We start from the raw sequence: 24,066 nt of genomic DNA, 5'->3' as shown, positions 1-24,066 counted from the left end.
CCCGTCCCAGTGACCCCGTAACTGGGGGAGCGCTGCCCTGGGGGAGCCCCAGTGCCCCCGTGAAGGGCTGAGCCTGCCCCGGCTGCAGGGCACGGGGACCTGGGGTTGCTGCAGGGGGGGCTGCTGGCGGCGTGCAGGGACGGTGGCCGAGCAGACCCGCACCGACGGGAGCGGTGCTCGGGGTGCCGAGGGGGGCTGCAGGGCTCTGCAGAGCTGTCCCCCCCAGCCCCCCGAGCGCTCCCAGGGACGCAGGAGGGGGCTGCAGCCCCGAGGCAGGCAGTGTGTGTGTGTGTGTGGGGGGGGGTTGTCCGGCGGTGGCAGCCCCCCCGCCCCAGGGGCTGTGGGATGGGGAGACGGAAAGGAACAGAGGCGGGCAACTGGCTGAGCGGCACGACCGTTTTCATGGCAGACGACAGATTTACAGACACCGGAGCAGCGCGGGGAAGGCCTGGGCCAAAACACGCCACGCCGCCGCAGAGAGACGAGCTCATTTATAGAAACGACGGGGGAGCGGAAACCTCCCCCCCCCCAGCCCCCCCCCAACCCCACCCCCTCCCCTGCCCAGCAGAAAACGGGGGCTCCCCCGGGTGCGGGCGCCCGCCGGGCACCCTGGCGCAGCACCCTGCTCCTCCTCGCTCCCGAAAAGGCGGCGCGGGGCTGGGGGTGGGGGGTTGGGGGGGGCACAGCCCACAGCTGGCGCAGCCGCCGGGAGAGCGCTAAAACTACCACGGCTAAAACGACCCCACAAGAGACAGCACCGGCCCCGGGGCTCCCTGGGGAGGGGTTTGGGGGGGGGGGGCGGCAGGGCCGGGCCGGGCCAGCCCAGAAGCCCCCGCTCTGCCGCCGGGCGGCCCCCCCGGGGGGGGGGAAGCCACGCCGCAGCCCCGCGCCCTCGGCGCTGCCCGCAACACGACCACGAAACACGCACACACACAAACCGCCCGCGCGCACCGCGCCCTGCCCGGCCGTCCCACCAGGGGCTGCTGCTTCCCCCCCAAACCCCCTTTTGGGGGGGGCTCCCCTCCTGTCCCTGGGGTGGGGGGGAGTCCGGGGGTGCTCTGGGTGCCGCGCTGCTCACAGCAGAACGAGGCTGGGGTTGCGCAGCTGCCTGTAGACGTGCAGGAGCTTCTCCGCCGTCACCGCGCCCTCCTCGCCGAGGGGCGGCCGGTCGCGCAGGGACTGCGCCTCCTTCAGCAGCATCTGCGGGGGGGGAACAAGGAGGTGGGGGGGGCGTGCAAGGCCGTGGGGGGCAGGGGGGGAAAGGAGGCGTCGCGGGCTCACCTCGTGGTTGGCCTGGATCTGGCGCAGGTACTGCATGCGGAGGTCGGGGGGTCCCGAGCCCTGCGCCGCCTGCTCCAGCACCAGCGCCTGCGGGGAGCGGGGTTCTGCTGGGGGGGGGCGGCTCCGGGTGCAAACAGCCCCAGGCAGGAGGGAGCTGCCTCCCCTGCCCTGCTCTGCCCAGGCCCCGCGTGGCACTTGCCAGCACCGGAGCAGCAGCAGGGCCGCGCTGAACCTAAGGGAACCCGTAACGGGGGCACGGGGCACGACCCCACAGGTGCCAGCCGGGGATTCACGGCACCGACCCCGCGGCTTGGGCAAGGAACAGGGTCCGCGGCGGTGCCGATCCTCAGCCCTGCGTGACACCGGGCCCCGCCGAGCTCGTCTGCCACACGGTGGTGCCAGAGAAACCGTCCCCAGGCACCCAGCCGGGCCCCGAGCGTTTGGCCCCGGGGCATTGACGTACGTGGGGACCCGGGGCCGTGTCCGGCGGGGGCCGGGGGGCACGAGGGGGAGCGGCACGGCCCCGCAGCAGCGTACCTGGATGCGCCGGATGACGGCGTGGTGCATCCTGCACATGTCGGCCAGCGACGGGCTCTCCATGAAGATCTCCACCGCCTGGATGGGGCCCGCCGGGCTCAGGTCGTTCATGGCCACCTGGGGGAGAAGCAAATCCTCGCTGGGCACGGCAGCGCCGGGGAAGGGGGCAGCCCCAGGACCCCACAGGCAACAGGGCTGGGACAGCGACACCGGGCTGGGCCCCAAGCAGCAGCTGCCGTTCCTCCTGCCCCTGCTCTCTGCACGCCCCTCAGTTGCTCTCCAGACCCGTAGGAGCAAACGCAGCAGCAGCCGGAGAAGCTGCCAGCCCTGCTGAGCGCAGCAGAGACCTTGCCCAGCCCCTCCGAGGGGTGCTCGCCCGGCTCCGGTGCCCGCTGGGTCCCAGCTGAGCCCTCGGGTGCCCCCTCAGCCCTGCTGGGACCGGCGCTGGATGCGGGTGACCCGACGCCCGTTCCCCAATGGGATGCGGGCTGCCGCCCCAGCAGATTGAACCCGGCAGCAGGCTTAGCCCAAGCAGAATTAATGCTGTCGCTGATCACGCTGGCAATATTAGTGCTCTCGAGTGTGAATCAGCCTGAGCCAGGTCGCTGCCGGCACGCAGGGGCCCCTCGCCGGAGGGCTGTCCGGCCGCGGCGGAGAGCCGGGTAGCAGCTAGAGCTTTTCCTTTACACTTTGAGGCGGATTTTTGCATTAGAGGGGGGAAAACTTGCAGCAGATCAGATTTACGCCCAGAATCCGTGCTCTCCCCCTCGCTTTGCAGGCGCAGCACAGCACAGCAGCCCGAAGGAGCCTTGGGGAAGGGTTGGGAAGAGGGGGAGCAGCAGCACAGCCCTTCCAGCCCGGCGCGCACCCATGTGCCCGGCCCCACGGGATGTCGGCCAGGCCAGGCATCACCCCGCTCCCCCCGCGGGAGCCGGGGGCTGTGGGACGGGGCCCGGGGCGTTTCTCTGCAGGGCTAACCCCGTCCTTGCCTCTCGCACAAGCAGCTGCACCTCGCCTCCATCCGGAGCCGCGCCGCGCACCGACGCCACCTCCCCGCTGCTCAGCGCCTCGGCCCCGGCGTTCTCAGCCAGCAGCCAGCGCAGCGTGGCACAGCTCAGCGGGACATCTGGGGGACAAGAGGAGAGAAAGCGGAGCTCGTTACGCCTCTGCTCGCCCTCCCTCGGGCGCTCAGCAGCCCGGCTGAGGCCAGGGCGCCGCAGGCAGCGTGGAGCGGGGAGTGGCGCGTGCCTGGTGCGGCCCGCGCCTGCAGCTGCTGCCACGCCGGGGGGGCTTGGGGACGTTCCCCCCCCACCCTGCCAAGCTCGGCCATGCAGCTGCCACCACGGCCACGCGCCAGCCCGGGAGCTGCCACGTGCTCCCACGCCCAGGGAAGGGGCTGGGGACAGCCCCGGCTCCACGGAGCTGACGTTGCCCTCCTGGAAGGCGAGCGCGCCTCCCCGAGGGCCTGCCCGGCACCAACCCCGACAGCTCCCTGCAGGCAGCACCCACCTGAGCCGGAGGTTTTCAGCGCGGCTTTCAGCAGCTCCGAGGACACCCTGATGGAGGCCGCCGAGGGCGGCAGGCTCCCCTCTCCCGCGGCTTTCGGCTCGCCGGGCTCAGTCTGCTCCCCGGAGGCTTTCAGGAAGGTCTCCACGGGGTCTGGGGGCGCGGGGAGCGCTGCCGCCGGGGGGGAGGCGTCTGGCCCGGGGGGGCTGCTCTCGAAACGCAGGCACTGGAGCATGTCGATGGTGCATTCGCTGAGGGGCAGGCAGATCCCCTCTCTGTCCGGGGACAGGATGGGCGAGTCGTCGGGGAGGAGGTCGTCCAGGGCCTCGGAGGAGTCGGAGCCGCTGCCCAGGATGTCCCGCAAACTGTAGTAGAGGGCACAGGAGATGGTCAGAGGCAGGTCCAGCTTGGCGTCCGCGGCAGAGCCGAGGGGCAGCGTCAGCTCCCTCTTGTTCCCCGGGAGGAGCTGGTCGATGGGGAAGGTGAAGGTGGTGGCTGAATCCGCGGACTCCTCCTCTAAGGCACAGGGGCTGGCCAGGAGCTGAACGCACAGGGTCCAGCCCTGCTCCAGGCTGTACTCGCTGCAGTTCTCCAGCAGGCAGGAGATGGTTACGGCATCTCGGAGCAGGAGGCAGCTCCAGTTGGCAGTGACAGTGCAAGCAATGGGCTTCTGGCCTTCTTGGCTGGACAGCAAAGCCGCGCTCACGTTCATCACCTGGTTCAGGCTGGCCAGAGCTCGGTTCTTCTGGTCCACCGCCTTCTTCAGGAAGGAAACTCTGCAAGGACAAAGTGCCAGGGCTGAGACGGCGAGAGGGACGGAGGCTGGGACGCCGGGTGGGCAAAACTGGGGGGGGGGCAAGGCCGGGACAAACACCCACACCAGCCCAGCAGACCCTGACGTGGGGCTGTGGCCGGTGAGACCCCAAAAACGGCCCCTGGGCCGCGGCTCCCTGCAATGGGAAGCGTCAGGGCAGCGCGCGGTGGGCGACAGATCTCGCTCGGAGCTTGGGGAATCCCCCTGCGAGGAAGGGGGGGGCCGGGGGGGCCTCGTCTGCGCCTCCTCCCCACGCACAGATGGCCGCAGAGGTCTGAGGCACGCGGCTGCCCTGCCTGCGGCTGCGGACTTGGCAGGGGCCGCGGGGCGTCTGGGCGCGCTGGCACCCTGCCTCCGCCACCTTCTGGCGCCGAGGCCGTAAGCACCAGCCCGCCCGCGGCGGCGCGGAGCTGCCTGCGCCGAGAGCAACGAGGGCAGGAGGCAGGGCTCCGGCGAACCGTTCTCGCTCTACCGAGGCTGGGGGCTTCCCAGCCAGCCTCCCGCAGAAACCGCCCGGGGAAAAGGTAAATGTTGGGGCTGCTTCCGCAGGGCACTTGGTGAGCAACCCTAGAGCCAGGAGCTGACGCACAAAAACCCAGCGGGGAGGAGCCCAGAGAGGGGCTAAGGAAGTGTCAGCGGGGGGGGCGCAGCACCAAGCGGCCCTGCCCCGTACCTCTCCGAGGTGTTGCCGATCCCGGACAGCAGCTCCTTGATCCTCCGGCCGATTTCGGCGGGCGTCAGCTCCACGTCGGCGTCCTCGGGGCTGCACAAGTCGCAGGTCATGAGGCGGCCTTTGGCGGACAGGGCCAGCAGCTCCGATTCCCCTGCGGGACAGAGGCGGGCACGGCTCAGGGGCTGAGGGGGCAGGAGGAGGCCGGAGAGGCAGCAGCGGGTTCCCCACAGGCTGGCGGGACGCGACCCGTCACCGCCTGCCCCGGGGGGCAACTGAGAGCCCCCTCTGCACACCAGACAGCAAGGGGAAAAGCCACCACGGCCCCTCCTCGTGAGGGTGCAGCCCCAGCCCCGTGCTGCCGGGGGGAGAAGCGGGAGCAGCCGCCCACGGGTGGGCGCGACGGAGAGGGGATGGGGACCCCAAGAGTGCCCCAAAAATACATGGCTCCAGGGGCAGGATTTCATTCTCTCCTGCCTGCCCCGTCCCCACCGCGCTGCCCGGGGCCCAGCCGTGCTTCCCAGCGTCCCCGCAAGTGGCTGCAGGAGGCGCCGGGCGCTCGGGGCTGGCGCTGCCACGCAGGTTCCTGGTGGCAGAGCCATGCGGCTCCGCGAGGTGCCTGGAAAATCCTCGCTCGCTCGCCTGTCCTGGCCCTGCTCGCTCCCCGTGCTGCCCGAGGCACTCGCCGCGCTCGGAGGCGGAGGCCAAGGCGAGCACCACGCTTTGCTCCGTGCCCAGGCTGCGGTCGGGCACCGTGCGCTGCCCGCACCCCGGGGTGGCAGCGCAGAAGCCACGGGGCCGAGGAGGAGCAGTGCAGGCAGGCTCTGAGCAGCTGCGCCTCCAGCCCCTTTGGGTCTCCCCACGTTCCCCTCCGCGCAGGGACCCAACGGGGACAGCCGGGGCCCCGCAGAACCCTGCACGGGCTGGCGGCCTCCTGCAGCCCCACGGCGGCGCGGAGCCTCGCACGAGAGGAACCACGACCAGGCGGGGAGCAGAGGCCGCTCCGAGCACACCTCGCGTTCAGCCCGAGGTGGAAACGACTTACAAAAACCAGGGGGGTCAACAAGAACGGGCGGAGGACGGAGCCCGACCTGGCCCGCGACGAGGGGTGAGGGGCAGGCGGAGCGGGCAGCTACCCGGCCCTGTCCCGCCCCGAGACCCGGCGCGCTCCCCGCTGCCGGCAGTACCTTCTGACGCCCGAGATGACAAGGAAAGGGCCACGACGCTACAGATACTTAAACTGGCCGGAGACAGGACGGGAGGCAGGACGCCGGCGGGGCTCTCGGCGTCCTCGGGGTCAGAGGACTCGCCGACCCAGTCCAGGTCGACGGCGGAGATGTCCGAGTGCGTGCTGTAATACATGCGGCTGCCACTGCCGCAGGCGGCGCAGAGGATGGGCCCGCGCAAGGAGTACTCCCTGAGCTCCGGCACCGTCGCCTCCTGGCGCTGGTCCGCCTTGACGGCCACCATCTTGCCGTAGTGGCCCACGGCCACCACGCAGTCACAGCCGGCGGCGCCGAAGAGCGGCTCGTCCTCAGCCTCCTCCTCCTCCTCCTCTTCCTCCGCCGCCCTCCGCTCCGTTCTCAAGGCGCCGATGAAGACGATGGGCTCCTCCAAATGGTGGAGGATCTTCACCGGGGGGTCTCGGCTCGAAACGTCGTGGCAGCCGTCGGCAGCCGGCGAGGAGCTGAGGGCTTTGAGCGGCACCGAGCAGAGCTGTCCGTCCGGGAAGCCGCAGAGGATCATCGGCGACTCCAGCATGGCCGCGTCGATCCCGAAGAGCAAGCTGAAGAGGGGCTCTTCCAGCACAAAGCCCCCCGAGCACCACGGCCCCTCCCCGGAGCCCGCCGTGCCCGGGGAGGAGGCGCAGCAGAGGACGGGCAGGAAGCGCGACGGCGGGCCGTCCCCCTGGGCCACGGGCGGGGGGCCGGGGCAGAAGCCCACCTCGCTGACCTGCCGGTACGGGGGGCTCTCCTCCTGCTCGGGGCGCGGCAGCTCGTGCAGCTTCATCCACCACTTGCCGTGGGCCTGGGACAGGGTGATGACGAAGGTGTTGAGCAGCGTGAACATGCACAGGCTGGAGTCCGGGAAGATGCAGGCGTCCGAGTCGACGGGGAAGACGCCGGAAGGGCGCTCGCTTTCTTGGCCGTCGCCGTCCGTCTGCTCCGGTAACCTTCGAGCGAGCAGGCAGAGGCGCTCAGCCAAGGCGCGGGGCGAAGCCAGCGCCGCTCTTGGCCGCCTCTCGCCCCGGCCCTTGGAACGAGCTCCCCGCAGCGAGGCTTTTAGCGCCTGCCGTGACAGCAGAGGCCTGGAGGGAGCCGAGGGGGCACAGCTAAAAGAGCTCCGAACCGTGCCCGGGGGGCTCGCGGCCGCCCCGCGGTGCCCGCCTCACCTGCTCTGCTGCTCCAGGGCCACGCAGTAGATCCCGCTGTGGGCGCAGAGGATGTAGAGCTGCCTGGGCTGGGGCAGCAGCTCCACGTGCCACACCTGGTCGGGGCACCTGTACACGGCCTGCGGGGAGAAGCGAAGGCGGAGGTCACCTCCTGCAGCGCCCGGCTGGGGCGCAGCAGAGGGACCCGGCAGGATAGGGCCCCCACGTGCCCACAGAGGGGGTGGTGGCGAGGGAACCGCGGTGCCCACCCGGCCGGGTGCCCTGCTCGTGGGCCGTGTTTCCTCCCGAGCAGCCCCAAATTGCAAATTAAAGCAGGGATCTCCTGCACGTGCAAATCACGGGCAATTTCCAGGAAATTTTTGCCTGCCACGAGGCAGCGGGGTCGGGGGGCTGCGCGCAGGGGCAGGGCATCGCCTGCTCTCCCCGAGGGGAAGGGGAGGAAAATCGAAATGTAGAGCCTGCGTGTGATCTGCTTTCCGGGGAAGGAGCACGGTGTAGGAGGCAAACCCTGATCTTACCGCGATGGCTTGCTTAGAACAGAGAATAAGAACAAAATAAAAAAAAGCAGCCGCGTATAACTCGACACGCCGACCGCCGTTAGTCACGGCGGAGACAATAGCGGAGAACTCTGGGGATGGGAAATGGAAGAGACGTCGCTTCGCCCGAGGAAGAGGAGGAAAGCGCCTCCCGCTTCGATAAACGTTTGTCTCGCAGGAGCAGGGAGAGCGCAGACCCCCCTACCCCTGGAAGGGCCTCGGTGCTGGGTAAGGAGGGCCGAGGGGCTCCAGAAATTCGTTTGCCCCCCTCAAAAACAGGGTCTGGGGTGGAGGAGCCCCGGCGGGGGTCCCTGGGGGGGGCAGAACCGGGGTCCCCGCAGCCGTGCCGGGGCACGGGGAGCCTCCTGGCCCCGGGGGCGGCCTCACCTTGAGCACCTTCCCCTCCTGGTCGTAGACGTAGACGAACTCGGTGCCGTTGGAGAGGTAGATCTCGTTCTCGTGGCACAGCACGCGGGGCTTGCCCGCCACCAGCCCCCCCACCGGGCAGCAGAAGCCGGCCAGGTAATCCACCCGGTGGCACACGTGCGCCATGGTGCTGCGAGCGACCGCGGCCGGCCTGGGGCACGCGGGGACGGCGCTCAGGGGGGGGAGCTGGCGGGGACGTGCCCCCCTCCGCCCCCCCCCCAGGGACACAGCGCCCCCGAGCCCCATCCCCCACGGCCCCCATGGCCCAAAATCCCCCCCAGCTCCCCCCAGTCGCAGCACGGCCCCCCCCAGATCCAAAGACCCCCATGCCAATTCCATCTCCCCCCCCATCCTCACCCCCCAGCCCCAAATTCCCCCAACACCAGCCCCATCCCCCCTGCCCCAAACCCCCCCAGCCCCAAATCCCCCCTACAGCAGCCCCATCTCCCCCCCATCCTGACCTTGCAGCCCCAGCCCCCCCATCACAGCATGCCCCCCCAGCCCCAAAACCCCCCATGCCAGTCCCATCTCCCCCCCCATCTTCACCTTGCAGCCCCCAGCCCCAAATCCCCCCCAGACCCCCCACCCCATCACAGCACGCCCCCCCCCACCCCAAATACCCCCTTGCCAGCCCCATCTCCCCCCCCCATCCTCACCTCGCAGCCCCCAGCCCCAAATCCCCCTAGGACCAGCTCCAGCACCCCCAGCCCCAACCCCCCCCACCCCATCTCCCCCTTCCCCCCCCACCCTCCAGCCCCCAACCCCAAATCCCTCCAGACCCCCCCTCCATCACAGCACGGCCCCCATGACCCCAAATCCCCCCATTCTCAGCCCCCCCAGCCCCAAATCCCCCCAGCCCCCCCCAATCACAGCACGGCCCCCCCCCAACCCCCCCCCCACCCCAAAATCCCCCCCCATCCCCAAATCCCCCCCCCATCACCCCCCCCGGCCCCAAATCCCATCCCCAACACCCCCCCCATCACCCCCCCGACCCCAAATCCCCCCCCATTCCACCCCCGCCCCAACCCCCCCCATCACCCCCCCATCCCCAAATCCCCCCCCCATCACCCCCCCGGCCCCAAACACCCCCCCCATCCCCAAATCCCCCCCATCAGCCCCCATCAGCCCCCATCAGCCCCCCCATCCCCAAACACCCCCCCCATCACCCCCATCACCCCCCCATCACCCCCCCCATCCCCAAATCCCCCCCCATCACCCCCCCGGCCCCAAACACCCCCCCCATCCCCATCACCCCCCCCGTCCCCCCCCGCCCCCCACCTCGTCCCCCCCCCGCCCCCCGGCGCCTCCCGGCGGGGCTGCGGGTACCGGGCGGGGGGCGCGGGCGGCTCCGCTTTACGGCTGCGCGGCGCCCGCCGCAATGGGCGGGGAGTTTGCGACAGCGGCCGTAAAGCGACGATGGGCGGGATCCCCCCCGGGGGGGGGGGTCACCGGGGGGGGGGGGTTACGGTACCGGTACCGGGGGGCCGGGGGCAGGCGCAGGGAGCCGGGACGCGAGGCTGGAGGCAGCGGCTTTATTGAAGGGGGGGCGGCCTGAGAGCCCACCCCGAACAGGGAACCGGAGTCCCCCCGGTGCCCCCCCCCCTCACCCAACCGGGGGTCGGTGCCCCCCCCCCCGCGCAGCCGGGCCCCGGACCCCCCCCCCCCAGCATCCCGGTGCCCCCACCCGCTGTCCCCCCCAGCACCCTGGGGACACCTCGGTGTGTCCCCCCCCCCCAATCGGGCCCCGACCCCCCCCCAGCATCCCGGTGACCCCCACCCCATCCCCGTGCCCCCCCCATGTGTCCCACCCAGCACCCCGGGGGCACCCCAGTGCCCCCCAGTGCTCCCCCCAGTACCCCGGTTCCCCCCCCGGCACCTCGGTGCCCCCCCCATGCATCCCACCCAGCACCCTGGGGACACCCCAGTGCCCCCAGGTGACCCCCCAATACCTCGGTGCCCCCCCCCATGCGTCCCACCCAGCACCCAGGGGGCACCCCAGTGTCCCCCGGTGCCCCCCCAATACCCCAGTCCCCCCCCCCCCCAGCACCTCGGTGCCCCCCCCATGCATCCCACCCAGCACCCTGGGGACACCCCAGTGCCTCCCAGTGCCTCCCCCAGTCCCCCCCCACCCCCCCAGCACCCTGGGGACACCCCGGTGTCCCCCACCACCCCCACTGACCCCCCCACACTCAACCGAGCCCGGCTCCCCCCCCCCCCGGTGCCCCCCGGCGCTATTTGGGGGCTGGCTGCACCCCCCTTCTCCTCGGGGGCCCGCCGGTGCCCGGTGCGCGCCCGCGGGCGAGCTGCTCCACGAAGGCCTCCACCTCGGCGAAGCGCCCCGAGAGCCGCCCCAGCTGCTCCTTCAGGGCGCTGAACTCCTCGTAGAGCCCGTCCAGCGCCCCCGACAGCGAGCGGATCCTGCGGGGGGGGACGAAGATGGGACACACACACACGCACACACACACACACACACACGTGGGCTGAGGGACCCCCACCGTGCCCCCGTCCCCGTCCCCCCCAGGCCCCGGGGCCGCGTCCCGCTGCCCCTCACCGGCCGTAGTCGGGCAGCACGGTGTGGTGGTCGACCAGCAGCAGGTTGCGCAGCTGCGAGGTGATGGCGAACCTCCAGTTGTCCAGGATCACCGTCAGGTTGGCGCAGCCCTTGGGGCCCGGCGCCCTCGCGGCTGCGGGGAGGGCACAAGGGGGGGGGGGGGGCCTTGGCTGGGGATGGACCCCCCCCCCAGCCGGCCCCAAAAGCCCTGAGGGGGTCGGGGAAGGCTGTGCTCGGCCCCCGGCCCAAACCCGGGTGGGGGTCCCCCCGGGGGGTTACCGTCGGCTCGCTCGTCCCACGCCGCCGGCCGCCGCTTCGGCTTGGCGGCGCAGCCCAGAGCCGCCAGGAGCAGGAGGGGGAGAAGTCGCGACATGGCGCTGTGTGGGGACGGGGCCGTGAGGAGGGCCCCGATGGGGGCAGCCAGGGGCGAGCGGCCCCGTGGCCACCCCACAGCCCGGTGGGGGCCCAGCCCCGCTGCGGCTCCTGGTCCGGGATGTCCCTGCTGGCCCCAAACCCACGGGGACAGGGCAGCGGCGTCCCCAGGGCGACGTCCCCACGGGGAACCGTCCCCAGGGCGCGCGGGAACCACGGCAGCCCCGCGATTCCCCTGCCCCGAGCTGGGCCTCGCAGCTCCCCGTCCCCCGAGCGGTGAGAGAGGCGCCAGCCCCGCTCCCGCTGCCAGCGCCACGTCCCCCAACACCCCCAAACCGGGGGACGCCCGGGCCGCGGTGGAGGTGTCGCGCCCCCGAGAGCCGGGCTCGGCACGTGGGACCCGCGGCTCGAGGGGCCGCCCTGCCTCCTACCTGCGCCCCGTCCCCGCCGGCGGACGAGGCGGCCGCTCGGCTCCGCGGGCTCTGGCTCGGCGCGGCTCCGGCCTCCCCCTTTTCTTTTTTTAACCGCGGGGGCTGGCGCGGGGCCCGGCCGCACGCGGCTCGGCGCCGATTGCAAACGGCCGGCCCCGAGCCACGGCACGCCGGCGGACCCGCAGGAGGCACGGCGCTGGCTCTACGTTTCAGGTGCTTTTTTATTCAACGTTAACTCGCCCGACCCTGCCTTCCGGGTCGTTCAGTCCAGGCACCGCACACCGCTGCAAACCCCCCCGCCTCCCCCCCCCAACACCGAGAAACCCAGGGGAAAAGCAAACCGCGGCCCCGCGGCAGGGACGGGGCTGGTGGCCGCTCAGCGCGGCGGGACCGAGCCTTGGGCAGCCTCCGCAGAGCCCGCAGGCAGCAGCGAGGGGCTGGGGAGGCCTCCGGGGGGGGGTCCCCACACCACGCCGCCCACCCGTCCCGCTGCCCCCTGCCCAGGTGGAGAAGGCGGGGGTGACGCCGTCCGGGGACAGGATGGGGGCTTCGTGCCTCCCTCGGTGGGGTGGCGCAGGATGGTGCCGACACCGGTGCCCCGGGAACCGAGCCGAGGCCCCAAATCCCAGAGAGAGCCCTGTGAGAGGGGGGGGGGCCAGGCCCACGGGGCACTGCCAGCACCCGCCTGCCCCGTCCCGGCCCCCCAGCAGCCCCAGCCAGGGGCTAAAGGGAGAGCGAGCAGCGAGAGGCCCCCCCCGAGCACGCCGCCAGGGGAGGATGCGCTCAAACACCGGGGCTGGGGCAGGAGCCGGCTGCAGGGAAGGCTCCGCTCCCCTGCCGAGTGGGGGCAGGCAGAAACCCAAATTACACGGCCCCCCCAGCACGGCTTTGCCCCCCAGGAGGGGACGAGCTCCCCTGGGGGCTCACCACACGGCCGTGGGTGTCGTGGGGGAGTTGGGGGGGGGGCAAAAAGCTCCCATCCTGCCGCCCCCGGGAGGATGCCGGCAGCCGAAGCAGCTCCGCAGCGCGCGGAGGTGCCGCGGGGGCAATGCCAAGCGGCGAGCTGGCACGTGCCCGCCCCCCGCCCGGTGCCAGGGGGCCGCATCCTGCTGCGGGCGCGGTGCCAGCGCGGGGCCCAGCCCGGCGGAGCTGCTCTCGCAGGCGCACGCCGGGCCCTTAGCGGGAAGCTGGCGGGAGGGCGGGGAAGGCTGCCCGGGAGCCCAAGGCTGGCAGCAGCGAGCCGCAGGGGAAGGGGCGCAAAGCTGGGGGGCAGGGAGGTGCCACCACCCCCCCTGTCACCTCCGCAGCCTGGGGGACACCTCGGGAAGGGGAGCAGGGGCCCCGGAGCGGCCCCAAGCCCCCAGCGCTCACCAGGAGCAGGCGAACGCTGCGCTGGGGACGCCGGAGAGCGCGGCCCCGGGGCGCCCAGCTCCTGCCACGGGGATGGGGCAGCCCCCCAAAAAGCGAGGGGGGAGCAGGGCCAGAGCCACCCCCCTCCCCTGGCCGGCTCCCGGCCCCAGGGTGCGGGAAGCAGGGGGGGGAGGCCGGGGAGGGGACGAGCACCACGGCTGCTGCTGCTGGAGGGTTGGCTCTGTATTGGAGGCTGCGGCCGCGCCGCCGGGGCTAGGTGCGGGGCAGGCTGCACATCTCACAGTGGTCCGTGCCCGGCTGGTTCATGAAGGTGCAGTGCTGGCAGGCCCACATGGCCGCCGAGACGGCGTGCGTCGAGCCGCCCACGGCACCGTACTCGTGCAGTCCGGGGAGCTGGACGCCGACTGTGCCTGCAGGAGAAAGAACCCAGTCAGAGCAGGGCAGAGGGGCTGCGAGCAGCTCGGGGGCTGCTTTCACCTCGAGGCTGGCACCGGGGGGCTGCTCCCAAGCGGGCGCAGGGCTCACCACCCCAAAGACCCCCCCCAAAGACCCCCCAAAGGCCCCAGCCCAGCCCCGCTCACCCGGCCCCACTTGGAGCAGCGCCCTGGCAGAGATGCTGCCCACGGCCCCTTCCCACCGCTCTCCATGTGGCCAGGCAGCTGGTGCTGCACAGGATCAGCTTTCCTCGTGCCCGAGGCTCCGCAGGCAGCTGGAGAGCAGCACCGAGCCCTCACCAGCCTGCTGAGCCCAGCCCCTGCCCCGAAGGACGAGGGAGCGCGGCCCCGAGCCCCCTTCTTACTGCAGAGCTGCTCGATGGTGGCCCACTGCTCTGATTTCTTCCAGGTCTGCGCAAGCTCCTCGTTCTTGGTTCTCACGGCTTCCAGCAACAAGCTGATGCTGTCCTGGAAGCCACAAAAGGGGAAAAATCAGCACCGGGCACTCCTGCGGCGATCAGACTGGAGCCAAGCGAGAGCCTCCCTGCCCTCCTCCACCACTCACACCAAGCCAGAGCTGTGAGGGAGCCGTCGCCCTCTCCTAAAAGGTCTTTGGAGTTGCACAAGTGATGGTTGTTGGCAGGGAGTAAGATGGAGATTATCCCCTCTGCTCCCCCCCGCGTGCAGACGTCCCCCTACAACCCGAATCCTTCACTCCCCTCCGCTGGGAGGCTGCGGGCTGAGCCCAAATCCCAGCAGGGTGCAAACTTTTCCAAAGCAGCCGCCCCGGAGAGCTCCGTGCCCGGCCCCAGCCCCCCTCGCGGCCCCAGCCTGATCTCCAGCTGCCCAGGGTCAGCCCAGCTGCCCTGCACATGCTCGGTCCCCGGCGCCCACGAGGCCTCCGGCAAACACGCGGCCCGTTTCGCTGGCTCCAAACAGGAAGGTTTGGAGGGTGCAGATGTGAACCGGGGGGCCTGGGCAGGCGCCCAGCCACCGGTGCCAGGCCAAGAGAACAGAGCCGCACGGAGAGGGAGCTGCGGGCCTCGCAGAGATGTGGGGGCTCTGATCTCGTTACCGTTACAACAGGGATTTCTGATTCTGAGATTTTTTTTATTATTTTTTAAACGTTTCCAGCTCTCTGAGCCGCGGCCAAGTTGGCTCTGTCCAGCCTGTGACCGTGCGAACAGCCACCACCCCCTCGCTGCTCCGAGCGGTGCTCGGAGAGCTCTCGGGCCAGCCGGGGGCTTCGGTTTCACTTTTTAAACACTCTGCTGAAAGGTCACAGCCTGGAAGAACAGGCATGGGGCCAGCTGCACGTCCTGCGTGGCTGCAGGCGCCCGGCCTGGGGCCGTGCCCGGGGCTGCGGCGGTGTCCTCGGAGCACCGAGGGACACCGAGGGACACGGAGGGCAGGGCCGGCGGCGCTGACACGGCCGTTTCCTCCCATTACGTACCCGCAGAGGCATGACCTCGTTCGTGACCAGGAAGAGGAGCAGATGGAAATCGGAAATGATGTCTAGGAAAACGGAGGAAGTGTTCTGGGACAGGTACGTGGCCAAGCTGTGGAAGTCCTACGGAGACAGGAAAGTAATAAAAAAGTCACTTTCCCCCCACGTCATAACTCTGTTTTCCGATTCAGATCCACCAACAGACGCTGCAACATTCCTCTTTTGAGCACCATCTGCAATGTGCAGACCATCCCCAGGTCACATCCCGGGCCGGCTGGCTGGGTTTCAGCTAAGAGCTTCCAAGGAAGAGGGCCTTCGGGTCCGCGCTGCCTCTCCGACCCAAGCACCGAACAACCCCAGCCCCAGGAAGCGCCGGGCAGAGGCTGTCAGCTCAACGCAAAGCCCAGTCCCCGAGGAAAAAAAAAAAAAGAGGCGGATGGGGGCAAAGCAGCCCCTTCTTCCCCAGCCTCCTCCTCTCTGCCGTCGAACACGGGCCACCCCCAAACGAGGGCGACGAACAGCCGACCTCTCCCAGCCTGTCAGCGCCGCGACGGGCAGCGGCCCTCCTTCTGCGATTACTTTTGGAGGAAGTCTTTGACATCTCTGGCACAGGCTCTTAAGAGAAACTAGCTGTTGCTGCTTTAAAGCAACTCCGGCCTTCTGTGCGCTGGCAAAACCCCGCACACGCCTCGGGCTGTCCAGCAGCTGCCTCTGCTCAACGCTACGGGCCTCCTTCGGCAAAAGGTCGCTGCGTTTTCAGCAGCGGTGCAGGAAGGGAAGACAGCTCTGTCGGAGCTGCAGCAGCAGCAGCCCCTCGTCCCGCTCCTGTCGCCAGCGGGTCCTGTCCCGTCCGTGGGGCTGGAGCCCAGCCGGATCGCTCCCTGCAGCTCCCCGGGTTATCTGGCAGAGCACGCAGGCAGGCCTGGAGCTCGTCGCCGGGCAGGCGGGGAGCAGCGCGCCCGGCCCCTCATCTGCACGCAGACGCCGCGCAGCGCAGGAAGGTGTTTGGCAAACGCCGGGCTGAGGCGTGGAGGGGTGATCTCAGGGCACGGCCGCAGCTGTCCTCCTGGAGCCGTTAGGAAGGGAAAGGGGAACAGACGACGCCTCCGCGTGAGACGGCTTCGGCGTCAAGCGCTTACCTGAGTTTCTCCCAGCACATCGCGGTTCTCGATGGGAAATGGGTTTTGAGAAATAGAAAAAGTGTAGACTGGATCCTTGGGGAAAGTCGTGGTGATCTGAAAATCCAAGAAAGGACGATCAGAGCGCTGACAGCAGGAGAGGCAAAAGGGACACGGGAAGAAAGGCTGCTGAGAGCAGGCACGGCTCAGCCGGGAAGGCAATCACAGCACGGATCTTCTGATGGCTTTTACCATGTAAAGCAGTATTCCAACCAGCACAGCCCCAGCTCCTGGGGGTCGCTTTTAATGGAGCTGAGGGAAATGCACCGAGCTCCAAACAGCACGAAATGGTGCCGCAGAGAGTGTCCCCTTTGCAAAGGTCCCGGGGACGCAGCAGCTCCCACCGCAGCTCTGCCCCGCGCCAGGGAGCCGCTGCTTGGGGTCACCCCGGGGGTCTCCTTAGCACCTGGGGGGGGGCACAGCGTGGCCCCTGCCCTGACCGGGACGGGGAGCCAGGGCTGTGCCCTGCTCCGGGCTGGACTGGGTGCTCAGAGAGCAGCCCTGTGCTTCATTTAACAGGCTGTGCCCCTGCTCAGGGTGCACCGATCCTGCCTCCTGTCGGCACCCTGTTCCCAGCGCTTACACCACCTCGCGCCCTCCTTCCTCCAGGGGTGCCTGGGCGCAGCAGCCAGCGACTGACATTTACACCGGTCCTCATTCTGGGGGGCTTCAAAGCTCTGCTGTCAGTTACTCTGCCCTGACAGAGGCTCTCTGTAGGCAGAAATACCTGCCAGTGCAGTATGAACTTGAATAATGCCCTTTTTTTTTTAAAAAAAAAAAAAAAGACAAAACAAGATGCTTCAGAAATGCAGCTTTCCAGACTGCTCCTAACTGCATGTTCCGTCAATCTGTTTTCGTCTTAATTACACCCCAGGTAGCCCCGAAGCAGATGCCTTTACTACTTGAGCAATAAGTGCGTTCCGGCACTGCTGACTGGCACGGGGCGTCGGGGGGCCCCGCACAACGGGCCCCTTGTCCTGAACACGGCGTTTCCCCGAGCAAGGGGCGCATCGCCGTGCCAGCCCGAGGGCCGATAAGCGGCTCGCACACCGGGCACTTTGTGTGCTCGAAGCAAGAGCAAGAGGAAGCCTCTGGGCTGCCAGCTTCCCCGTGCCGTGGGGCAGCTGGACCAGAGCAGTTGCTTCGGGAGGATTTAATAGTTGTTGGCACCGCCTCCAGCTCCGGCAGTATCATCTGTCATCTGAATTATTTGCTTTCCTGCCTTCCACACACCGTAACAGTTCCCTTTCAAGCCAAAGGGCAGAGCCGTGCCGCGGTGCCTGGCAGGGCTTGCTCGCGGGCAGGCGGTGGCCCTGCTCCAGCCAAGCCCCGTGCTCCGTCTTGTCCTCCCTCCCCCAGGAAAAGGCATTTTTGGAGCACCAACCCGGCCTGCTGAGTCACTACGAGGAGCTGGATTCTTAATTGCTGCTAAGACAGACAATGGGAGCTTTCTAATGAGCTCCCCGTCAGGTGGTGCCCAGCACACGTGTCCGTGGGGCTGGCTGCTTCCCCTGCCGTATGGCTCCGTGCCACCTCCGCGCGGCGATAAGACGCCAGGCAGGGCCTTCCCAGGAAGCAAACGTGTGCCCTGGCACCGCCGCACGCGGCTCCCCCGCTCCGGGAGCACTGCAGTCACCCCGGGGCACACCGCCGCCTGCGCCTCTGCGCTAGGAATGCCTGCGCGCAGAGGCGAAAGAGGAGAGGAACAGAGCCCGTCCCACGAACCGGCTCCGGTGTGAATTCCAGAGGTGGGTTAGGATCCGCACTTTGCCCCGACCACCTCCGCTGGCTGCCATCGGAGCGCACCGACTACTTACATCTATGATCAGGTACTCGACTGGGAGCGGGCGAGCCAGCTGGGTGATCTCGTTGCCAAACTTGTCTATGTCCTGGAAGGAGAAGAGGATCGTTAGCCCCTGGTGCAGAACGGGGTGAAGCAGGAGGGGCGCTGCCCCGGGACACTCGTGTTGGAGCTCGGGGATTCCTCAGGATGCGGGGAAGAACCCGCTGGCACGACGCCGGGTGCTGGGGCCAGGGCAGAGCTGCCCAAATCCCTGCAGCTCCCTGAGGTTTGAGCCCTCTGCAGCTCTAAGCCACCCTTAGTTCCCTCTAAGCTCCCTTGCGAGCCAAGGGAGTGTTTTGTGACAGTCACAGCACCTTGGTCTTGTTTGCCTCTGTCATCGCCACCAGAGAGATGGCCAGCGTTATCCGAGCAGAGTAAAGGCCACTTAAGACGCAGAGTTGTCTGAAAAGGGAGGGATAGCTCCACATCTGCGTTCTCAGCCAGGGCAAGCCCGGCTTTCTGCAGGTCTGGCCACGAGTCCCTGCTCTGGCCACTCGTTTCTGCTCAGGAACTGGAAACCCAGGCACTCCCTCATACGCAGACCTGAAGAGCCAGCGTATCACAGGGCGTAAACTTGTTTTGCTTTGCCAGGCGAACTGAACATAAAGTTTAATTATGGAGAAAAATGGCCAGCATATGTTCATTAATCATAAAATGACAATTAGACATGATTTATGTCAAACACGCCGAGTTCAAACACAGCTTCAGAAATAAATTCATAAGAAGTGACACTTTTCATTAAAGATTCTGTAAGAGGGGGTTGTATTTTCTCCCTAAATCATCACTTAACATGTTATAAATCATTCATTGAGCCCCATGTAAATTACACGCCCATAATTCCCAACCAGAGACCCTATGTAAAAGTTTGCGTCGAGCGAGCGGGGTCCCAGCGGCCGGAGGCAGACCCGAGGCTGCTGCACACGGACACCCCGGCACCTCGGGGGCTTTTGGGGAGCCCTGTGAGAGGCCGAGAGCTGCGGATTTGGGGCAGTGCTCCTCGGGCTGAGCCGGCGAGCCATGGAGTCGCGCGCTTTGGGACGAGCCGCCCGTGGCTGACAGCCCCCCCCGCGAGCCGTGTTTTTCCCCGTGAGCGCGCCACTCCCCCGCTACCAAGCATTTCTCAGCTCCGCTGGTATTTACGCGGCTCGAGCGCGCGCTGCAGCAGCCAGCACCCTGCTCTCGCGCCCCGCTCTCCCGGTGCACCCGGACGGACATCGCCCGAGCAGGCTCCGGCTCGCTGCCCTGCTCCAGGCAACAGCCCCCCTTCCGCGAGCCCCCTCCCCACCTCCACCCCCAGCACCCCCCGTCCCCAGGAACGGCTCCCTTTGTAAGAATCTACCTTCCAGCCTTTGAAGCTCCTTTTAAAAGCAATCCCGATAAGGATCTCTCCTCCTTGAACATGACAGGTTGTTGGCCCCGTGGTTATTTCAGCAACAAGCCTGGTGGCTTGTGGCCTCAGATCTCTCCGGCTCTGACAGGAGCAGCAGGAGACGTGGAGCCTTTTCAGAGAGATCACAGGGCCTGAAAGCTAACCTGCTCCTAGATCGCAGCGATACCGCAAGAGTCAGGAATCAAATCCAATCAAACCAAATCAGCTTCCCCAACACAATCCTGCCCCTGCAAGAAAGGACCTGCAACAACTCACACGTAATTAGCCCATCTGGAATTCATTTTCAAATCTAATTAAGTTCTAATATGCAGAAACATTTTTCCAGCACCTGTTCTCTTTAATCTCCGCCTCTGGGGATTTCCATGTTAAATGCCTCCTTTTTAATGTCACGCTGCCGAGGCCTTCGAGACGTGCACGGCACAGTCAGCACCACGCTGGAACCTCGCTGCAGCCGGCTCAGAGGACGTGTCCAGACCCTGCAGCTCCCCAGCCACAAACCCCCCCCCCCGCCCATGCCGGCACTCTCCTGCAGCCCCCATGCACCGTTTTATTAGGCGATTACATCTTAGAAGCCCTAACAAATGTCAAACCGGGAGAATCGCTAGGAGGAAGACATCCTCAGCCCGCACTTGGCCGCGGAGCACGAGGTGCTGTGCTGCCGAGGCCTCGCAGCCCCCCCCGGCCTCCCCCCCAGCCACAAACGCGCTCCGTGCGGCGTCGGCGGCCCCGAGCGGAGGGCAGGAAGCGGTTAACGGAGGCACAGCCATTTGGCACCTGGACAGAAATCAGGCAGCACACGGCCCCCCCGGAGGATCTGGACAATGAATCATCCCGAAGACAGGAGCAAACTGCAGATTGCATCAGGCGCTGCGATGGGAGCCTTCGAAACCACCGTTCGGAGGCAGAAGCTGCAAAGCCGTGAGGTCAGGGAGAGAACGGCGGGATCGGGCAGAGGTGGTCCTGGGGGGCTTCAGCATCTCCAAGAGGAGGGCGATGGCAGCCGGCACGGAGACGAGCAGCCCTGGCTCTGGGTGCTAAGGGAGCCCGGAGCCGCCTTTCCCTCTGCTGCTGTCCGGGAGCCGCACCGGGCTCACCCTCACACCGACAGGCAGCCGACGTACAGAAACGAAGCGACTTTTCCACGGGTAAGCAACAGGTCAGGGAGAGTTGAAGCCCTTCTCAGGAGACTCCCCGAGAGCTAATCGAGCATCCTCCTCCCCGGAGCAGCTGGGACATTTAAGGCTAGGAAGGTTTTTCCAGCCCAGCACAAGCGCTGGGCGGAGGCCAGGCAGGGGAAGTCCGTCGCTGCTGGTGAGAGCTCCCTGCAGAAGTCTCCGCACAGCCCGGCTATCGAGTCCTGCCTGGGAGGAGGATTTCAAAGTGCAGGGGCAGAAGCGACGCGTGCCACGGGGGGTGGGGGGACAGCGTGGCTGAGAGCAGCTGGGGGTCCGTGTCCCATCCGGTCTCTGCCCGGGCCAGATGGGAGCACATTTGTTCAAGAAGATGTCTCGTCGGACACAGGTTCAACTGTTGTAAAGCAAAATGCTCTTGCCGGACCCTGTGGGGGCAAAGGGCTCTTTCACAACACTGGTGCCATTGTGGAGGGTTCCTGTCTTACACCATCCCGAAGAAACGTTGGGGAATAGCGAGGCAGCTGTAAAATGCAACTCACTGCATGGATGTCGTCTTCGTGTTTGCACTACTAAGCTGAGGTAAACAACTGCGGGAAGAGCCAAAGCCACCCAGTCCCCAAATCCGATTGTTGAGGCATTTCAAAGGGTCTGTAAAACACAGCAATCCTCCCCCCTGCGCTGTTTGGGCCGTGGGGAGCAGAGTTTGGCCCTGCTGCAGCTGCGGACCCGGCAGAGTGGGAGCTGGGAGCACGCGGGCAGCGTGCTGCTGGGCGCAGGCAGCCTGAGGGGAAGGATCAGACCCGACTGAGGCACTGAGCAACCAATTTCAGCTCTGGATAACCATCCCTCAGTTTGGAAGTTACATTCTTGGCAAAATCGAAATCAATATGGCTGTTTTTTTAGAAGCAGAAAGACGAAGGAGGTAACTGCTCAAGGGCAGAAGGCACAGGAAGCGTCCGCGTGTCACATTCAGCTGGGCAACAAGGTGAAGCGGTCACTGCAACATCGTCGTCTTCGCCTGCAAGCAGAGGGCTGCCCCAACTTCTGCGCCTTGACAACAGCGGCTCCTTCGTGAGCCTCCTCGCGCTGAGCGCGCCCGGCAGCACGTGCTGGCTGTGCAGCGTTCAGACCGGGAACAGCGCTGCACCGTGACGCTTCGCAGGCAACCTGGGAGGCGAGGGGGATGTTTTCTTCCTTCTGGCTAATCTTACCTGGAGAGGCATCTCAGAGGGAAGCAGCTTGTACTCGCGGTCCCCAAAGCCCTCGACTTTCACGCTAGAGCAGAGCTCCAGCCTTCCCAAGCCAGGAAAGCAAAGGCTGCGTGCAGAAAGCACACGCTGCCAGTTCCACTGGGGTGGTTCCTCCGAGCAGCAGGGCTAGCGGCCAACGTAAAGAGAATGGTAAAGACATACAGAAATCACAAGGCTAGAGGCTCAGGAAAAATGCCTCATCCTGGCAGGACAAAGCTGGTGCCATCAGTTTTCCTGTTTCCATGGGAGAAAAGCCCACCTCTGCTACCAGGCCGCCGAGTCACGTTCAGCAGGAATGGCTGCAGCCCCGGGGTCGTGGAGGCCCCCCGCTTCCACTCTGCAAGCAGAAAGTGGTGCAAAACACACAGAAATGGCTCGCTGCCTGAAGATCGACGTCCTTCTCTTTCCAGGCAGCTGTGTGCGTGCACTGCAGTGGGTCCTCACCCCCTTCCCATGCCTGCAGCATTACCCATCGGGGTGCATTTCCTAGCAGTCATTGCTCGAGTAACAACACCTACTGCGAGCGGAGGCACGAGACATCTCCGAGCGGCGTGACTGAGGCACTGCTGCTAGCGTGCACTTCACTGCGCAGGCATCAGCACCTCTGCTATCTGCAGGAGTGGAGGTGAATCTGCTCCCTTGCCCTGCTGTACACGAGTTCAATAGATTTTTCTTCTTGCATCTGGACGCAAAGTTGTTCTATAAATATATCCGTGCTAGACCAGCGCTGACCTTCTGGTTTGCATCCAATTATAATAAATTTGTACAGCCCCTTTCATCCTAAAAGGCTTTTCAGAATGAATACTTGCACGTTACATAGAAATGTATCTGTGGATTTTTCTCTCTACCAGTGGTAGCTTCTCAGCCCGAGACAAAACGCAGCAACTAACCGAAAGCGCAGCTTTCTGCCCAAAGCCAGATGTGGGGAGACAGCGCAGGGGGGAACCCCCACATCAAGGACTGGGGAGAAAGCTGCTCAGCTCCTGCAGTTTTGACAGAGAAAAGGGAAGAAAGGTGCTGCACCACGAACCAGATGTCCGTAACCATGCAGCCAAGCACTGGACTCCTGCTCCTCGTCCTGTATTTAACCAGTGCTTTGACACCATCGCTGTCACCAACCCAGTAACTATGAGGTAGTGTCTCTGACCTCAAGCCTTGTACATTTAATGAGACCCCGAAGGTTTTCAAAGCCAGGAGTGACTAAGCTTTCCATTGATTTAAGAACATTCCAAAAAAAAAAAAAATTAAGAGATCCTACAGCCAAACACGTTTAAGGCTGGAGGACAATCCCACCCGCCAGAGCAGTCCTCAGGCCCTCCTCGAGCACATCATGAAAGAGGCAATTACGGAGAGAAGTTATAAAACACATGAAATAAGCTGCAGCCCGACCCAGTGAATCAGTGGTTCATGGAAATTTCCAGAGAAGGCTGGAGCCATCAGTTCGCGTTTTGTTTATCTCCCTGCTTCAGATTACGAATCGGAGGGAAGACCTTGCGGGAACACCCACCGGCTTCCTGCTGCTCCCAACACCCGGGGTGGCCCACATGTGGGACCCAGACCTACGGGACCTCCTGCGGGGCTGCACCCCGATGTGGCACGGCGCGGGCTCCTGCGGAGCGGGACCACGGCACGCCAGGAGGTGAAGTCATCTCCGTGCTCGAGGCCAACCATTGCACAACCGAGCTCCGCTGTATCTCAAACGGACCTGGCTTATCAGCTCCTAATAGCAAGCTGTCCGCGTGCTAAGGGAAAAGGTGAGGATTTTAGCTGCTTTTCCCCAGAGTACAGATTGCTCTCGAACGCTGAATTTAGCCAAAAGGTCTCCCTCGTTTTCAGGCGGGGTTAAAACAACCCAACAGCACAGCATCGAGGGGTAGAGGGGGTAGAGTCTCATCAGTCTCGGGTTCGGGCAGTGCAAGAGCGTCCTGACAAGCTCCTTTTCTGCTGCTGGCGTACAGCGTGCTCGTTTCAGTTGTCTCGAACAATGGTAGCTCTGCATATCCTGTACTCCTCAGCGGACAGCTTTAATACAGATGGCAGGAGTGCTGCAGGCTGAGCAGGCTTTGAATATCAGACACAGACAAGAATGAGATAACTAACTGGGGTGATGGATGGCTAATTAGCTGGCAAGCAGTGCCATTAATTAATTCCCCTGTCCTTGCTCACAGGGCACCAACATACACAAGTTTGAGAAGCGGTGCCATTAGCCTCCACAGAGATCCTGTCCCCTAGTTTCTAACTCAGCCCCGCAGATACCGGAGGTCTGAAGATCTGCAGAAACAACTGCCAAGTGGATGATGACAGTCCATTCATCACGAAAACTGCACTGAGAACTGCAGCAGGCCAGATACCAGCAGGGCTCTAGCATGACACTTCAATAAGAGCGTTCTGGATCCACGCTGGACGCAGGTATCCCTCCCTGCTCCTCGGGACCACTTCTTGGAGTTTGTGGTCTGACTCGAGCACAAGACCCGGGCGCAGGCAGGAGCCCCAGTGCTAGGGAG

At 66.2% G+C, this 24,066-nt stretch overlaps 2 protein-coding genes across 6 annotated transcripts in view; both read right to left on the bottom strand.

The window, feature by feature from the left end:
- Positions 1-382: 382 nt before the first annotated feature.
- On the bottom strand, positions 383-11,665 carry FAAP100 (FA core complex associated protein 100). Of its 5 annotated transcripts, XM_083805083.1 has the most exons (12): positions 11,517-11,665; positions 10,993-11,090; positions 10,714-10,846; positions 8,124-8,313; positions 7,201-7,319; positions 5,996-6,981; positions 4,812-4,962; positions 3,328-4,100; positions 2,808-2,944; positions 1,819-1,935; positions 1,282-1,368; positions 931-1,200 (listed from the first exon to the last, which is right to left on the bottom strand). In XM_083805083.1, exons 2-12 carry the CDS (start codon positions 11,084-11,086, stop codon positions 1,075-1,077), a joined length of 2,913 nt encoding a protein of 970 aa, XP_083661209.1. In that variant the 5' UTR covers positions 11,087-11,090; positions 11,517-11,665; the 3' UTR covers positions 931-1,074. The 5 variants fall into 5 exon arrangements, with proteins under 5 accessions (XP_083661206.1, XP_083661205.1, XP_083661208.1 ...); XM_083805081.1 differs by lacking the exons at positions 10,714-10,846; positions 10,993-11,090; positions 11,517-11,665 and adding an exon at positions 9,441-9,573; XM_083805080.1 differs by lacking the exons at positions 2,808-2,944; positions 10,714-10,846; positions 10,993-11,090; positions 11,517-11,665 and adding an exon at positions 9,489-9,606 and having other exon boundaries at positions 383-1,200.
- Positions 11,666-11,719: 54 nt separating this feature from the next.
- The window catches only part of NPLOC4 (NPL4 homolog, ubiquitin recognition factor), a 29,819-nt gene continuing 17,472 nt past the window's right edge, over positions 11,720-24,066 (bottom strand). The window contains exons 13-17 of the mRNA XM_083805087.1: positions 17,764-17,835; positions 15,908-16,003; positions 14,775-14,891; positions 13,687-13,789; positions 11,720-13,297 (exon numbers count right to left, since the gene is read on the bottom strand). Of these exons, the coding sequence (XP_083661213.1) occupies positions 13,140-13,297; positions 13,687-13,789; positions 14,775-14,891; positions 15,908-16,003; positions 17,764-17,835 (546 nt within the window). The 3' untranslated portion in view covers positions 11,720-13,139. The remainder of the gene's footprint in view (positions 13,298-13,686; positions 13,790-14,774; positions 14,892-15,907; positions 16,004-17,763; positions 17,836-24,066) is intronic.

This window comes from Anser anser, assembly GCF_964211835.1.
Source record: "Anser anser genome assembly, chromosome: 19".
Lineage (NCBI taxonomy): Eukaryota > Metazoa > Chordata > Aves > Anseriformes > Anatidae > Anser > Anser anser.
Note: the sequence above shows the minus strand (reverse complement) of the source record. Positions and strands in the feature narration are given on the sequence as shown.